General features: G+C 33.2%; 1 protein-coding gene across 1 annotated transcript in view; it reads right to left on the reverse strand.

Annotated features, from left to right (window-relative positions):
- The window catches only part of Agbl4 (AGBL carboxypeptidase 4), a 1,188,963-nt gene extending 1,178,812 nt beyond the window's left edge, over positions 1-10,151 (reverse strand). The window contains exons 1-2 of the mRNA XM_077791547.1: positions 10,136-10,151; positions 9,933-10,055 (exon numbers count right to left, since the gene is read on the reverse strand). Coding sequence (XP_077647673.1) covers positions 9,933-10,055; positions 10,136-10,151 — 139 coding nt within the window. The remainder of the gene's footprint in view (positions 1-9,932; positions 10,056-10,135) is intronic.
- Positions 10,152-18,088: the final 7,937 nt, after the last annotated feature.

Here is an 18,088-nt window from a genome sequence, read left to right on the forward strand (position 1 = left end):
TTAAAAATAAATACACAAAATATATTAGGAAAGAATTACCAGTACATATGGTTTCAAGCACTTGTTTGTAAATGTAGCAATGAAATCAGCCCTATGAGACATTTTTTCCAACACATTTGTTTTAAATAACTATGTCCTCCCACATTTAAGGGACAATTCAAATTCAGACCTCCACTGATAAAGGTGTAGATTATGAATGAAGAAACAAATTGAAGAGTAAGATAAATATTAAATCAAGTCAATCTATTTCTTTTTGGATTCTTTAGAATATCCAATGAGAGTAATTTCATGATACAGCAAGGAATAATATCAGACATCCATTATCTTATATAATAATTCCACCCCATATAGACAAAAAAGACAGATACAAGAACAGAAAGTTATAGAAAAATGCCTCGCTTATCTGTGAAAGAATGAGGTCTTTCAAGTACAAATTTAGCAATTACTTTAGTATTCACCTTATATTTTTTTTATTTATATATGACCTATATATGGAATTCCATATATATGGAATGTGTTACAATTTTTATTACACATATTGAGCACAATTTTTCATATCTATGGTTGTATACAAAGTATGTTTACACCAATTTGTGTCTTCATACTTTGTATACAACCATAGATATGAAAAATTGTTCACACCAATTTGTGTCTTCATACCTGTATTTTGGATAATAATGATCATTACATTCCACCATCATCAATAACCCCAAGCCTTTTCCTTTCCCCTCCCACTCCTCTGTCCTATCTAGAGTTTGTCTATTCGTCCCATGCTCCCACTCCCTATCCCACTATGAATCAGCCTCTTTATATCAAAGAAAACATTCAGCATTTGTTTTTTGGGGATTGACTTAACTTCACTTAGCATTATCTTCTCTAACTCCATCCATTTACCTTCAAATGCCATGATTTTATTCTTTTATTGCTGAGTAATATTCCATTCTGTATATATGACACATTTTTTAATCCATTCACCTATTGAAGGGCATCTAGGTTGGTTCCACAGTTTAGTTATTGTGAATTGTGTTACTATAAACATTGATGTGGCTCTGTCCCTGTACTATGCTGATTTTATAGACTGAGGAGAGGGAAAGCTCGGTCAAATGGTGGTTCCATTCCCAATTTTCCAAGAAATCTCCATAGTGCTTTCCATATTGGCTGTACCAATTTGCAGTCCCACCAGCAGTGTATGAGTCTACTTGTTTCCCTGCATTCTCCCCAACACTTATTGTTGTTTGTATGCATAATAGTTGCCAATCTGACTGGAGTGAGATGAAATTCATTTCTCTAATTGCTAGTGATGATGAACATTTTTTCATATATTTGTTGACTGATTGTACATCATCTTATGAGAAGTGTCTTTTCAGGTCCTTGGTCCATTTATTGATTGGGTTATTTGTTTTTGGTGCTTAGCTTTTTTAATTTTTTATGTACCCTAGAGATTAGTGCTCTATCTGATGTGTGAGGGATAAAGATTTGCTCCCAAGATGTAGGCTCTCTATTCATCTCACAGATTGTTTCTTTTATTGAGAAAAAAACTTTTTTATTTGATTCCATCCCATTTATTGATTCTTGAAATTTTAATTCTTGTGCCACAGGAGTCATTAAGGATGTTAAGGCATAATCTCACATGATGGAGATAAGGGCCTACTTTTTCTTCTATTATATACAGGGTCTCTAGTTATATCCCTAAGGCCTTGATCCATTTTGAGTTGAGTTTTGTGCATAGTGAGAGATAGGGGTTTAATTTCATTTTGTTGTATATGGATTTCCAGTTTTCCCAGCACCATTCGTTGATGAGGCTATCTTATCTCCAATGCATGTTCTTGGCACCTTTGTCTAATATAAGATAATTGTAATTTTGTGGGTTAGTCTCTGTGTCCTCTATTCTGTACCATTGGTCTACCAGTCTGCTTTGGTGCCAATACCATATTGTTTTTGTTAATATTGCTCTGTAGTATAGTTTAAGGTCTGGTATAGTGATGCCACCTGCTTCACTCTTCCTGCTAAGGATTGCTTTAGCTATTCTGGGTCTCTTATTTTTCCAGATGTTCAAAACACTAGAAAAACTAGGGATAACAGGAACATATCTCAACATTGTAAAGGTTATCTATGCTAAGCCTCCAGCCAACATCATTCTAAATTGAGAAAATTGAAGGCATTCCCTCTAAAAACTGAAACAACACAGGAATGTCCTCTTTCACTTCTATTTAATATAGTCTTGAAACACTGGCCAGAGCAATTAGACAGACAAAAGAAATTACAGGAATATATATAGGAAAAGAAGAACTTAAATTAGCACTATTTGCTGACGATATAATATTATACCTAGAAATCCAAAAAAACTCTACCAGAAAACTTCTAGAACTAGTAAATGAATTCATCAAAGTAGCAGGTTATAAAATGAACACCCATAAATTAAAATCATTTCTGTATATCAGTGGCAAAGCCTCTGAGAAGGAAATGAGGAAAACTACCCCATTCACAATAACCTCAAAAAAAAAAAAGAGATACTTGGGAATCAACTTAACAAAAGAGGTGAAAGAGCTATACAATGAAAACTACAGAACCCTAAAGAGAGAAATAAAAGAAGGCCTTAGAAGATGGAAATATCTACCTTGCTCTTAGATAGGCAGAATTAATATTTTCAAAATGACCATACTACCAAAAGCATATATATAAAACGCAATTTCGATCAAAATCCCAATGGCATTCCTTATAGAAATAGAAAAGCAATCATGAAATTCATCTGGAAAAACAAGAGACCCAGAATAGAATTTTTCAAATATTGCTTTCAAACTACATCCAAGAGGATTTTTCACACAGAGAAAACTTACCAATGACTAGAGAAAGTTTGAGGTCCAATAGTATTATTAATGAGTTTCAAGGCTATAAACCGAAAAATATCTATGCTTTCTTGGGTATTTTTGTTGGTGATTAGGATGTAAAGAACCAAACTTGGAAGTATTGATCCACTTTATTATTGATTCAGATATGAAGAAAAAAGTACTCATACTTTCTCATCAAACTCCATATATACAATTGTTAGACTACTTGTCTTAAATATATTCCTAAGTATTGTTTCTGTAATATTCCAGATTAACAAATTTTGCTTTATATTTGGTTTGGTTCATCTAAAGTGGATTTTCGGATAAAACAAATTCAAATAAGACTAATAGGATAACAGTACTATAATCATACAAGCCCTTACCTGGTTCCCAGCCTCTAATCATCCTGACTGTAATCTATAGATCTTTAAGGGTCTATAGCCAGAGATGTTCTATTGTTCCCATAAGCCAATCACCAACACTGTCAGCCCAAACCTTAATTTATGTCTCAAGATTTTTGTCTTAGTTTCCTTGCATAAGTGTTTATTATCTTAACCTGGCTTGATGTCCAGCCTTCAAAGATCAGGTCCTGCCTTGATTTGAATAGTCTCTTCTTCCTTAACAGGATGGCAGTCTTCCCCTGAATACCAAGTAAGGGAAATAGGGCTCTCTTTCTGCATCACAGATTTTCCTTGGTAAAGAAAATAAGCCTTTCATTGTGTAGAAACTATGAAAAGACCTCATATAAAAAGGAATCCTCCCAAAACAATGCTTACCTTCCTCAAAAATCTTCTCCTTCACTAATTTCCTAATGTGGTAATTAAAAAATATTATCCCCATTTTTTTTATTATCCTCAATGCTCCTATCAACTCATGGGGTCTCTTTAAATTGGATAGATTGTAGTGACCAATGTAATGTAGTAGAAAGGATGCTGTGTGACTTCCCAGCTAATTGATAATTCAGCTTCCACCTTAATTGCTTTCAAACTCACACTTGGATCCCTAATTTCCATGCAAAAACTCCAATACCTTCAGTCATCATACTGTGAGAAAAGCCAAGCCAAAGGAAGAGGCTACATACAGGTGCTCTGGTACAGCCACAGCTAAGGTCCCAGCCAATATCCAATACAAGTTCCAGACATGTTAGAGAACATATCTTAAAAATACATGTAGCCATAAGCCATATGGCTTTTGAATCACATCCAGATATAAATTTTCCCAGCTGAGGGTCCAGACATTGTGAAGCAAAGATGAGGTATCTTCCTCCGGGCGCTTTCTGAATTCCTGACCCAACAAATCCTTTAATATAATAAAATTGTTAGTTCATGCTAATACTTTCTTGAGTGATTTGTTATTCAACAAAAGCAATTGAAGTACCTTGACCAATATCTTCAGTCAGATTTTGGCACAGGCCAAAGAAATATAAACTTTACCACACGCAGAAACAGCTCAAAGAAATCCAAAATTCATCAAAATAGGTTATAAGTTATGACCAACATGTACCATCAGAAACAGTAGGGATGTGAACTAGTACATCTTTAATGTATCAGACTGGAAGAGAAATCAAACACTAGATAAGGCATAATTCATTCACATAAGGAAACTCTCCCATGACTCAGGATTTTATGTCCTGGCAAATAAATCTGAAACTACCCTAATTCTCTACTCTATGATTCCTTAAATTTTAGGCATAATAAGGGATCATAGTACATGAGAGATGGAGAAAGGTGCTGGGAATATATTGGAGAAGTGTTGAAGAGTATCACAAAAATATGCAGATATGAATGGAATCCTATTTATTAACACCAAGAAGTCAAATTCCATAGCAAAACTCCTATCATCAACATTAATCTAGAGAAGCCTCTGTCCATGAATTTCTCAATGATACTAGTTTATTTTGTATATCGATTTGGTAAAAAGAAGGAATGTCTGGGCTCTTTTGGATAATATAGTCAGATTCTGGATTCTATGATCTCATATAATAAATCCATTCTGCTTTGAATATAGTTGCCAACCATAGTTACCAATAATCCTTAGCATTTTTTCATCTATACCTATATCACTCAAATTTCTGCCTGCATCTTCACATGGTCACTTTCCCCCAGTGTGCATATGTATCTCTAAATTTCTCAGGGCCCTATCCTACTCCAGTATCATCTTAAATTGATTACATTTGAAAATACTCTATTTCCAAATAAAGTCTCACCCTTAGCATCAGGGATTAAGACTTCAATGCATCACATTTTTTTTCTTTTATTTATTTATTTTTCTTTTATATTTTTTCATTTGTTCTTTTTAAATATACATGACAGTAGAGTGTATTTTGACATATTATACAATGTATCTCTTGAGGAAAGAGAGACACAATTCAACCCACAAATTCCTGGTTAAGATGTATACTTGCCAGGTTATAAAATATAAATCTTACAAAGATTCAGCTGTCTCTCAGAGGATGAGTTTTTAAGGTATCCAAAGAAATAAGCCAGAACATTCCTAAGGTAAAAAACAAGTTACTACACTGTGCATCTCCTACCACTAAAAAAGAAGCAAAATTATATTGTATACTTGAAACTTGCTAAGAGAGCAGATCTTAAATGTTTTCACCATCAAAAAAAAAAAAGAAAAAAGGTAACTCTGTGAGTTAATAAGTATGTTAATTAGTTTTATTGTGACAATCATTTCACAATGTATATCAAAACATCACATTGTATACCTTAAATGTTTATATTTTGTCAATTATACTTAATAAAACTGGGGACAAGAAAAAAGAAACACAGTAGTTGGCAGATCTCTTTGTGTTTGTGGCCTATTCCATTCTTGGTAATATTGCCTTGACCACATCTATCAGGAGACTCAGAAAGCCGCAAATTTTGAGTAGGCAAAAGCAAATTAGAAAAGATACTAAAGAATATATACCAAGCAGACCCCTGGAGTTCTAGAGCAAGGGATGCTTTCTGCAGAATGAAACTATCAGTTCAAAAGCAGCTGCTTACAAAGTCCTAGGCCTACTAGATGCCAAGCATCTGACCATGACACATCAAGTAACTGTTCAACTTAAGTGACAGGTGGCCTAGACTGTCATGTCATCTACCTGTTACACCAATACCTTTTCCTAAACTCATACCTATGGCCTCAAAAGAAGTTCATATCTATGGCCTCTGTTCTCTACACATTGTTACCTGGTGGTCCCATATAGTGGTCTTTATAGGACTTCAGTTGGAGGAAAATATTCCGATAGACATAGGTTACAGCAGTTTTCATACTCACATACTTTGTAGGGAGGGGAAAGTAGTATGAGGTAAGGATATACATGGACTTTTGTCAATGGCAAATGGCTTGGCAATGAGTTGTTCGGGGGACTGGAGATAGTGAAGTTGAAAGACTGGACACATAAAAGTTTGAGGAAAGATTTTATTAATCAAGCTATGAAAATGAATATAAAGCATGCAGATCCTTGATTTTGAAGTACTATCCAAAAAATATATGTTTAAGATAATAAATGTTCTAAAGGAAACACTACCACAGACTATACACTGAAAAACCAGGTGATCAGTCAGCATCATGTAACAGGACAAAGAAGAAATTAGCATGGAGGCAGAGATAGGTAAACTATACATGAGTCCTATGGCATTGGCTTCCTCTCATCACAGCTAATCTTCCTACAGCCATTGATGTGTGTTTTCAAGTATACAATCTTTATTTGCTTTTCTTCTTTCACTAGATAATTCTCCCTACTCTCTCCCTTGAGCTTCCTGAGATCCCCATCTAAATATACAATGCTTACTTAAGTTCTGACAGGGAAGAAACAATCTAGGATTCCTACATTGTAGATTTATTCTGACTTCAGTAATGAGGAAAAGGGAAGAGACAATTAAATGACTACAATGCAATATGAGCTATTAAAAAGCCCCGAAGCAACGTGTATAAACACAGAGTTAGATACAACTAAACCTGCCCAACAGGTACTACCAGGTAGAGAGAGGGATCTGGGGCACAAAGAAAATAGTGTCTTCAAAGGTGTTAGAGCTTGAGAAAACATGATGAATTAGAGAATGACAAGCAATTAAAATGGCTTTTTTATCAAAGATACCTTTGGGAATAAGATGGCTTTGGGGAACGAAAGTTAGCATTCCCCATATTTCTGTTGTTTACATGACTTCATTCAACAAATACAATATTAATTGAGTATTCATTTTGTAAGCATCTGCTTGGTTTGATCACACTCAGATTCTGTCCGGAAGCAGGCTATATTCTGGTAGAGAACCAAAAGATGTTTAAAAATATGATGTGCCAAGCATTTCTAGAATGATAAAATTAGGGTGGTACACCTATTTCCCTAAGGGAAACAATAGCTACAGAGAGGAAATATGAAAAAAAAAGAGATCAATGATTCACAGGAGAGTTTATATTTAACCTGCAGGCCTTATTCCTTACAAGAAAAACAGATTAATTAGCCACCAGCTAGATGCCTTGGAATGTCCTAGGCACTTTACACACTTTTAAAACTCTGAAAGAAAAAAATAATACCTATGAAGGCTTGTCTGTCTGAAAGCATTATAGTGCATTCACATGAACCAATGCTCTCAATTCATTGACTGAATTAAACACTCATACCTTATTAGTACATCTGGATGCATCCTCAGAATCTTTTACAACATAGCACATGAATCAGCCACAGTAGCACACAAGACTTGAACATAAGAGAGAACCTCTCTGACATCCCTATTTTAAATTGTCTAAGATAAATTGTTGAATTAAACTAGGTCAGATGAAACATGCATATGTCAAACAAATTGTTTTAAATGGCAATTGAATTGCTTTCACTAAAATGCCTTTTAGTATTATGCCCTCAGCCTACATTGAAGGATGTTACAAGTTGTGCCCTGATGAACTATATTGTAGTAAATACCAGAGTTATATCACAGTTCATCACATTTCAGTATCCATTTTAGAAAGCCAAACTGGAAGAATTTCTATCAGTTTTTAGGACCTTATTAATTTTATTTCAAGGCACTGGTTTCCAGAAAATTCACAACTACATTTATAGACTACCTATAGCAAACTGATAGAAATTCATACATTGCCTTTTTATACTCATCCAACAGAACTTTCTTTTGATTATTACTTCTATGATGGTTAATTTTATTTATCAACTCAACCAAAACAAGTAGCGTCCAGATTAAATATCATTTTTTGGTCTGTCTGTCAGGATGTTTCTGGATGAGATTAGCACAGATCTAAGTGATAGAGCCAATTATTCATATATTGTGAGTAAAATATTTATTATTCATTTGGTGAATTTGTGGTCAAATTAGACAAATACTTATACTGAGCATTCTGGTAAGGTATGAAAAAAGACTGTAGTGTGGTTAATGAAAAGATGTCTAGGAAAGAAAAATGAATTATTTCAAGCTGTAGGTAAACCAAGACAATCTTTAAAGTAAAAATAAACCCAATCCTCATGATCCCTTATTATAAAGGCCTTCTAGTCTTTAACTAAGTTTAAAAAAATCAAAGCCATAAGGACATATTTGTATTGGTTCTTCTTAGTTCTACATGATAGTAGAATCCATTTTGACATAATTTTACAAGCATGGAATATACTTTGTTCTAATTCAGACCCCAGTACCTCTTCTTCCCCTTCCCTCTCCCAGTCTCCTCTCCTTTCCCTCTATTTATCTTTCTGACATTTATGCACAATTAATTTTTAAGTTTCTTGTAGATAGTACAATATTTTCTTTAAAAATTGAGTACATTGTTTCTAACTATGTGGACATTACTCAGAACTGACTGGAAAGATTTGTGTCCCCTCAAAATAATATAGAAATATTAAAACCAAGTACCTTACAATATGACTTTACTAGAAGACAAAGTATTTACAGAGGTAACCAACTTAAAATGAGATAAATTGAAGGGGTTATAATTTAATATGACTGATACCTTCATAAAAAGAGAAAATTTGGGAAGAGAAACACATAAATGGAGTCAACCATATGAAGATGAATGCAGATCAGGGTGATGCCTATACTAACAATTTATCAGATCTAGAAGAGAAGCATAAAACATGTTCTTCCATATGACCTTTAAAAGGAACTAACACTGCTAACATCTTTATCTCAGACTTCTAACCTCCAGAACCAGAGACAATAGATTCATGTTGTTTAATCTTCTACTTGTTTTTTTGTAATTTTGTTATGCCAGCCATATTGAAATAACATAATGTGGAATAATCAAAGGTCAAGCAGTGCAAAAACAAATTTCCAATTGTTTGATATAAATAACCTATATTTTTAAGGTTCAAAGAACTGTCATAAAACTGAAACTGGGATATACCTTCAAACAGACAGATACATACATACATACACATACACACACACACACACACACACACACACACAAACAAGCATACATTATTCAGAACCAAAGAAAATTCAAACTTATATATAAAATTATACCTATTTATTTTTTGAGAGAGAGAGTTTTTAATATTTAATTTTTAGTTTTCAGTGGACACAACACTGAAATAATCTTTATTTTATTTTTATGTGGTGCTGAGGATCAAACCCAGTGCCCCAGGCATGCCAAGTGAGCACGCTACCGCTTGAGCCACATCCCCAGCCCCATACCTATTTGTTATTAATGTTTTCAACACCTTCTGAGTATCTACTATAGGTCCTTCAGAGTATAAGTTTCAGGATATAAATAGGTTAATAAAAGCATTATCCCCACCCCTTTCAGAAAATCCACAACATTTGTTACTTATGAGGTGATATTAATTTTGGTCTTTTGTTTGTATTCAATTAAATCTGTTCCATAATAATTTTTCATAAGAAAGATCTCCTTTATCCAAAAGACTATGTTCTATGAGCATGTTATGATAGATCCCACTATAAAGTAAACATCCAATAACTAACAATTTATAATACAGTCAAATCATACAGTTTTATTCCAAATTAATGATACTATCAATTTTAGCAATTAAATTTCTCCAAGTTAATTCTGTCAGTGGGTTGAATCATTCTGAATAGTCAGGTGGAACTGAATTCTGAAAAAAAGAGTCTCACCCCAGACAAACTCAAAGGCAAAAGTCTTTAATATACTTACCACTTTCAAAGCAAGCATCAAAAATAAGATGTCCTTTCTTGGGTTCTCCACAGTATCCAGTTGGAAGCACCATATATTTGCTCACATTTCCTCCGATGGCATCATCATTTCCCGTATCATTGCCTATTTAAAAGATCACATGAAACAGAAATTGAAATATAGTTAGCAATACAAGTCCAATAAGATTTTTACCACTAACTTACCTTCTTTCCCACTCATGGCGGGGGGAGCAATTAAAAACACATTGTGATGCAGAAAAAGAGATACATTCTAAAATCAGAAAGATATTAGCTGAGATCTCACCTCTACTACATACTAATTTTCCGTGAACCAAAGTAATGAACCTACTACCCTTAACTCTCAGTTCCTCTAATTAATAAAAAAGAGGATAGATGGGGCCTGGTGGCGAACTCCTGTAATCCCTGTGGATTGGAAGACTGAAATGGCAGGACTATGAGTACAAACTCAGCCCCAGCAACTTTGAGAGGCCCTAAGCAACTCAGCTAGACCCCTGTCTCTAAAATATTAAAAAGGGCTCGGGAATGTGGCTCAGTGGTTAAGTACCCCTAGGTTCAATCCCCTGTACAAAAAAAAAAAAAAAAAAACAGAGAGAGAGAGAATAGTACAACCCATTTTCCAAAGCTGTGTTATGAAAATTAGATTTAAAAATATCTAGTATCATTACTGAAATCCAAGAATGGGTCATCAAATTGTATCAATTATTTAATAATTCATATTGTAACTAATTTGTCACATATATACTCAATTTAGTTTATTGTATAAGTAGCATTATGTCTTCTGAATGTTCCATTATCAAAAACAATTTGATATCTACAATATTTTACCACATAATCATCACCACTGCATTAAGTACATTCACAAATATCCCATGCATCCTAATATTTTAGCAAAGACAATTCAGTAATAAATGATTTTAAGTACTACTACAACAATATTTTTAAACAGCTTCACATATCCAGGAGCTGTTATTCTTCCCTTCCTCACCTTTATTGTGTGTTAGCATCCATATAGCAAACATTCAGCCTTTGATTTGGGGGGATTATTTCACTTAGCATGATAGTCTTCAGTTCCATCCATTACCAGAAAATGCCATAATTTCATTCTTTATGGATGAATAACATTCCATAGTGAATATGTCCACATTTTATGTATTTATTCATCTGTTGAGGACACCTAGGTTGGTTTCACAACTTAGCTATCATTAATTGAGATGCTATAAATATTGATGTGTCCATATCACTGTAGTATGCTGATTTTAAGTCATTTGGGTATATAAAAAAAGAGTAGGCTAACTGGGTACATAGTGGCTCAATTCCAAGTTTTCTGAGAAATCTCCATATTGCTTTCCAGAGTGTTTGCACCAATTTGTAGTCCCACTGGCAATATATGAGTGAGCCTTTTTGTCCACATCCTTGCCAACATTTATTGTTGCTTCTATTCTTAATGATTGCAATTCTGACTGGAGAGGGAATACAAGAGTAGTTTAAATTTGCATTTCTCTAATTGCTAGAGATATTGAACACTTTTTCATATATTTGTTGACCATTCTTATTTCTTCTCCTGTAAAGTGCCTGTTCAGTTCTTTTGTCCATTTATTTGTTGGGTTATTTATTTTTCTGGTGTTAAGTTTTTTGAGATCTTTATATATCCTGGAGATTAATGCTCTATCTGAGGTGCAAGTGGTAAGGATTTTCTCCCCTTAGTAGGCTCTCTCTTCATATTCTTGATTATTTCCTTTGCAGTAAAGAAACTTTTTAGTATAATACCATCCCATTTATTGATTCTTCATTTTACTTCTATGCTTTAGGAGCCATGTTGAGGAAGTCAGTGCCTAAGCCAATATAATGGAGAGTTGAACCTACGTTTTCTTCTAGTAGGCACAGTGTCTGTAGTCCAATGCCTAGGTCTTTGATCCACCTTGAGTTGACTTTGTGCAGGGTGAGAGATATGGGTTCAATTTCATTCTACTACATTTGGAGTTCCAGTTTCCCAGAAATATTTGTTGAAGATGCTATCTTTTCTCCAATGTATGTTTATGCACCTTTATCTAGTATGAGATACCTGTATTTATGTGGGTTTGTCTCTGTGTCTTCTATTCTGTTCCACTGACCTGCATTCTGTTTTGGTACCAATGCCATTCCATTTTTGTTACTATAATTCTGAAATATAATTTTAGGTCTGGTATTGTGATGCCTCCTGCTTCACTTTTCTCACTAAGGATATCCTTGGCTATTCTGGGACTTATTTTTCAAAATGAATTTCATGACTGCTTTTTCTATTTCTATGAAGACATCATTGGAATTTTTTTTAACTTTGGGCGGGACATCGCATTTTCTTTTTTTTCTTTTTTTCTTTTTTTATTGTTAGTTGTTCAAAACATTAAAAAGCTCTTGACATATCATATTTCATACATTTGATTCAAGTGGATTATGAACTCCCATTTTTACCCCATATACAGATTGCAGAATCACATTGGTTACACATACACGTTTTTACATACTGTCATACTAGTGTCTGTTGTATTCTGCTGCCCTTTCTATCCCCTTCTTATCCCCTCTCCCCTCCCCTCCCTTCCCCTCTCTCTACCCCATCTATCCTAACTCATTTCTCTCTCTTGTTTTTTCCCTTTCCCCTCACTTCTTCTTATATGTAATTTTGTATAACAGTGAGGATCTCCTTCCATTTCCATGCAATTTCCCTTCTCTCTCCCTTTCCCTCCCACCTCTCGTCCCTGTTTAATGGTAATCTTCTTCTCATGCTCTTCCTCCCTGCTCTGTTCTTAGTTGCCCTCCTTATATCAAAGAAGAATTTGGCATTTGTTTTTTAGGGATTGGCTAGCTTCACTTAGCATAATCTTCTCTAAAGCCATCCATTTCTCTGCAACATCATTGGAATTTTAATAGGAATTGCATTAAATCTGCATGACACCTTTGGTAGTATGGCCATTTTGACAATATTAATTCTGTCTATCCAAGAATATATGAGATTTCTCTATCTTCTAAGGTCTTCTTCAATTTCTTTCTTTGGTGTTCTATAGTTCTCCTTGTGGAGTCCTTTCACATCTTTTTTATATTGAGTCCCAAGTATTTTATTTTTTTAGGCTATTGTGAGTCAGATAGTTTTCCTGATTTCTCTTTCAGCTGATTCATCTTTGGTATATATGAATGCAACTGATATTAATTTAAAATCCTGGTACTTTGCTGAATTTGTTTATGAGTTGTAGAAGTTTTCTAGAAAACTTCACTGGATTAGACAAACAGGGATTAAAAATAAGGGAGGAGGATGAGAATCAGAAAAACAGTAGAATGAATATGGTAAATCTTTCCTATGTTCATATATGAAAACATAACCAGTGAAACTCCACATCATGTACAACCTCAAAAATGGATCCCAATTAGAATGAGTTATACTCTGTGTGTATGTCAAAAGGTACCTACTGTCTTGTATATTTGAAAAGAACAAATTAAAAAAGATTCATCTAAAAAATATATGATTAGAAAAAAGATAAGAGGTGGACACCAAATATAGATTAAATAGATAATAGAGAGACATACTGCTTCTGAAAACTTTAGGTGGGCATGATTTTCACCTTTACTTTAACAGTTGACATAAAGGTCACCCCTTTTAATTTACAAATGTTGTCAATGAGTATGAGAGTAAATTAATATTAGCAGCTAAAAAATGTGCATTAAAATGGCATCCAATCAGATAAATTCTAGCACCTATTGTGCATACTTTAGGTTTCCCATTTTCAAAATTATAAGAATAGATACATTGGCATTTTAAGGACTACAAGTATACTTAAATATATTAAAGAAATATTATATATGTTCATAATGTCTATATATACATATATCTATAGATACTTTCAATATTTCACTGACAAATGTATGTATGAGACATAAATTCATCAAATGTTAGAAGCTGATACTAAAATAAGCTTGGTATTTATGCTAATTTGGTCAAAAATCAGGGGAAAATAAAAAAATCTTCCCATAATGATCATACTTTGCTTTTGATAATAATTCACTAAAAATCTCTGACAATTATATGGAGAAATATGGTGTTATATTAGGTTGGAAGTTTTCTTAAAGTGATTTTTTAACATTTAAAAGTTTTAATCCACTTAAGATGTAAAAAAATGGAAAGAACATAATTTTCAACTTACAAAAAAATCCCAATGAAATGCTAAACCATAACTTCCTCAAATCCATCACAGAACTGACATTAGAAAGTAAAGCAAATCACCAAATATCAAAGAAAATCAGGCCCCACAAAAAAGAGAGAGGATGCAAGCACTGACTCTTCTATGGTAGGGCACTGAAAGAAGAAATACTGGTTCCCCTTGCAAGTAAATAAGAATCTTAAGGTAGTTTTTTTTTAATTATGAAAGGTTATATACAGGAAACATGAGCTTATAGAATACTGGGAATCACAAACATATGAGGAATTCATACCCACTTTCAGAATCTTCCATATAGGCCCCTATCAGTTGTTCTAGAGAGAGATCAGAGCCAGAGCACTAGACTCAAAACTGCACTTATTTGTGGTACATGCCCAAAGAAGAGGGGTGGCTTTTGTTATCAAGAGACATGAAGCTCTTCCAATGTTCTTGTCTCTTATCATAAGTAAGGCCTTATGACACTAGGGGAGAAACAGCAATTTTTATCATTTCAGTACACAAGTGAGAGACAATTCAGGAAGAGGAACAATAAAAGTAACATACTCTACACCTAGAGCAGAAGCAGGAAACAGTCCCAGGCCCAGGATTCTCCACTGAGACTTTTAGAGGCTTCCTACATCATGGGAAGGAGAAGAAGTCAATTTCACACAAGATCCATCAAAAATTAAGGCAAAGTTTGATGGCACAGGAAAAAGAAGCAGGATCATTTTTAAAAACCCACCTCAAAACCAAGGAATATAGGTCCTTTCTAATACTGAAGCTAGACTAATACAACAGAACATACTCCTGCTCTCTCAAAACAAAACTAGCTAGCATGGAATACGCAATGGTCATCTACTTCTAGAGTATGAACATAAGCATAGAAAGAAATGCCCATGTGGCACAGTTACCTAGGAAAACACAAAGTTTAGAGTGGAACAGAACATTGAAGAAAAATTCTCAATCACCTCAGCCAGTCTCTACCCTCAAGCATAAAATAATGCTGGAAGAATTTGAAGCCAGTGGCAAAATGAAAGTAACCATAGTAACAATAAAACTCAAAAACAGCTGAATTCCTGACTAGGTTGACATAAATCCACACAATGACCTAGGAAAAAAGAGCATCTATTTTCTAGTGAAAAACAGTATTTGTATAATTCTCTACTGTTTCAACTATATATTCAGCATTTAATCAAAAATTGTGAAATCAACCTATTACAGCCAAGTCTGACAAAGGAAAACCTTCTAGGAGTTTCCATCTTGCTGACATGTATAAACTGTTTTCTAGTCCATGTTACTCAGGATGTTTTGGAGTCTTTGCTACTGCCTGAAATAAACTTATAACTAAGAATATCTAAAAAAAAAAATTGTGGAACATACAAAAAAATCAAGAATAAACAATCTATTGTGTGGAGAGAATACAGTAAACAAAACCAGACTCAGAAATGACCAGATATTGGATGAATTTTTTAATTAAGATTGATATGTGAAAATCTCTAGTGAGTGAAAAAGGAGGATAAACTAATAAAAATGAGAAACTTCATAAGAGAGGCAGAAACCACAATAATAAGCTAAAAAGAATTGATAAAACTAAAAAATACAGTAGTAAATATTTTTAAAAGTCTTTAAAGCATTTATCAGTAGACTTGACATAGCTGAAAAATAAGCTGATGTATAGAAATAAGCAGAACAGCAAGAAACAGGAAAGAGAAAAGAAAAAGAGACAGAGAATATACCACACAAGAACTGTGAAACAAAATCAAAAAAAGCCATATGTATAAATGGGATTTGAGAAGAGATTTGAGAGAAAATGGGTAGAACTTCCTGACATTACAACATCTAAGAATTTTCCAGATTATGAAAGATATTCAGCTACAGATCCACAAAGAACCTAATAGAATAATTTTTAAGCTATATAAGTAATATTAAAAATCCACAGTTTATTATGATTTATAATTTCAGTTCAAGATCAATTGGCCCTGTGGCTATGGTTCCATGCAAGTACAACATCACAGTTGGACATGACAGAGAGGCCTTCATGGGAAGCAAAAAGAGAGAAAGGAGCAAGAGCCTCAATATTCCCTTCAAGTGCATACCTTAAAATGACCTAACTTTGTTCCAAAGGCCCTATCAAAGTTTTCACCACCTCCCATTAACAGCTAGGTGGAAGGCCAATCCTTTAACATATGGGCCTTTCCAGGACATTTCAGATAAAAACTATAGCAACAAGATGTCAATGCTCTGCAAATTCAACACCCTCACAAGAAAATACTCAGTGAGCAGAATCTAATATTTACATGGAAAACCTGTATAATTAAAATACAATACTTTTAAAAGAATCACAAGAGGTTGGAGAATAGACATCTCTTCAGCTAATTTTCAAGAATACAAAAGCAATTCAATGTTTACTAATAATATTTACTAATTCATAATCAGTAATCCATAATCTAAAAGTAACCTTACATAATACATGAAAATTAAAATGAATAAAATACCTAAATGTGAAACATAAAACTATAAAACCTCTAAAAAGAAAATATATGGATTAAATATACACAAAAGAATTAAGTTGGATACATACTTTATATTATATACAAAAATTAACTCAAATGGATCAAAGACCTAAATTTGAGAGCTAAAACTAGCAAATTCTTGAAATAAACTTAAGAAAATTTTTCATGATATTGATTTATAATTTGGCAATGAGTTGTCACATATCACATGTGATAAAGGATTAATATAAAGAATATATAAAGATCTCCTAAAGCTCAGTAACAACAACAAAACTTACAAAATAGAGGATTTAAATGACAAATTTTCAAAATAAAAAATGCAAATGATCAAAAAGCACATGAAAATATGATCATCAACACTAGTCACTAGAAAAATGCCAATCAAAAACAACATGAAATATCATTTCACATTCACTAGAATGGCCATTATTTGAAAGAGAGAGAGAGGGAAGGAAAGAAAGAGAAGGAAGGGAGGGAGAGAGGAAAGAAACAAGTGTTGGTAATTGCTGATGGGAATATTTATGTTTAATTTATGAAGAGCCACAGTTCATAAATTAAACATAAAATTACCATGTGATTCAGTATCTTCACTTGTATGTAAATACTCAAAAGAAATGAAATCAATGATTCAAACACAATGCACTCTAGTATATAAAGCAACATTACTCATGATATCCAAAAGATGAAAACAACTTAAATGCCCATAAACAAAGAATATTTTTAAATGAGATATGTACATATCACAAAATATTATTCAGCCATGAAACTAATCAAATTTTGATACACGCTACCACATGGATGAACCTTGAAAACATTGTTCTAAGTGAAATAATCCAGATACAAAAGGATAACTACAGACACCTAGAATTTTAAAATTCATAAAGAAAGTAAAATAGAGGTTACCTGGGGCTAGGAGGAGAAGATAATGAAAATTTATTCTTTGATAGGTACAAAGTTTATGAAGAATGATGAAAAAGTTCTGGAAATGGACATGAATGATGGTTATACAAAATTACAAATGCACTTTATACCAATGAAATTACACTTACTATGGTAAATTTATGTTTTGTTTATTTTACCACAATAAAAAAATCACCCGAAATTCTAAAACATGAAATAATGGGAATTGTCTTTAAATTTATTTATAGATAGATAGATAGATTTCATAGATAAGATACAAAGATCACAACCCACAAAATAAAAAAAGTTATAAATTGGACCTTATCAACATTAAAAATTGAGACTGAAAAATAACTTTACAACACATATATCAGACTCTTCTTCACTACAGAATATATATGGGTGTATGGCTGTTATATAAATTCATTAAAAGAATTAACAGTCAATTGGGAAATACAAATTGAAACTAAATGTAATATTACCATACACTTATTAGAAAAGTTAAAATCAAAGGAAAAGGGTTGATAATAATGAAGAGCATTTGAAACTTTTAGACATTC

This window comes from Urocitellus parryii, chromosome 11 (genome assembly GCF_045843805.1).
Source record: "Urocitellus parryii isolate mUroPar1 chromosome 11, mUroPar1.hap1, whole genome shotgun sequence".
Classification (NCBI taxonomy): domain Eukaryota; kingdom Metazoa; phylum Chordata; class Mammalia; order Rodentia; family Sciuridae; genus Urocitellus; species Urocitellus parryii.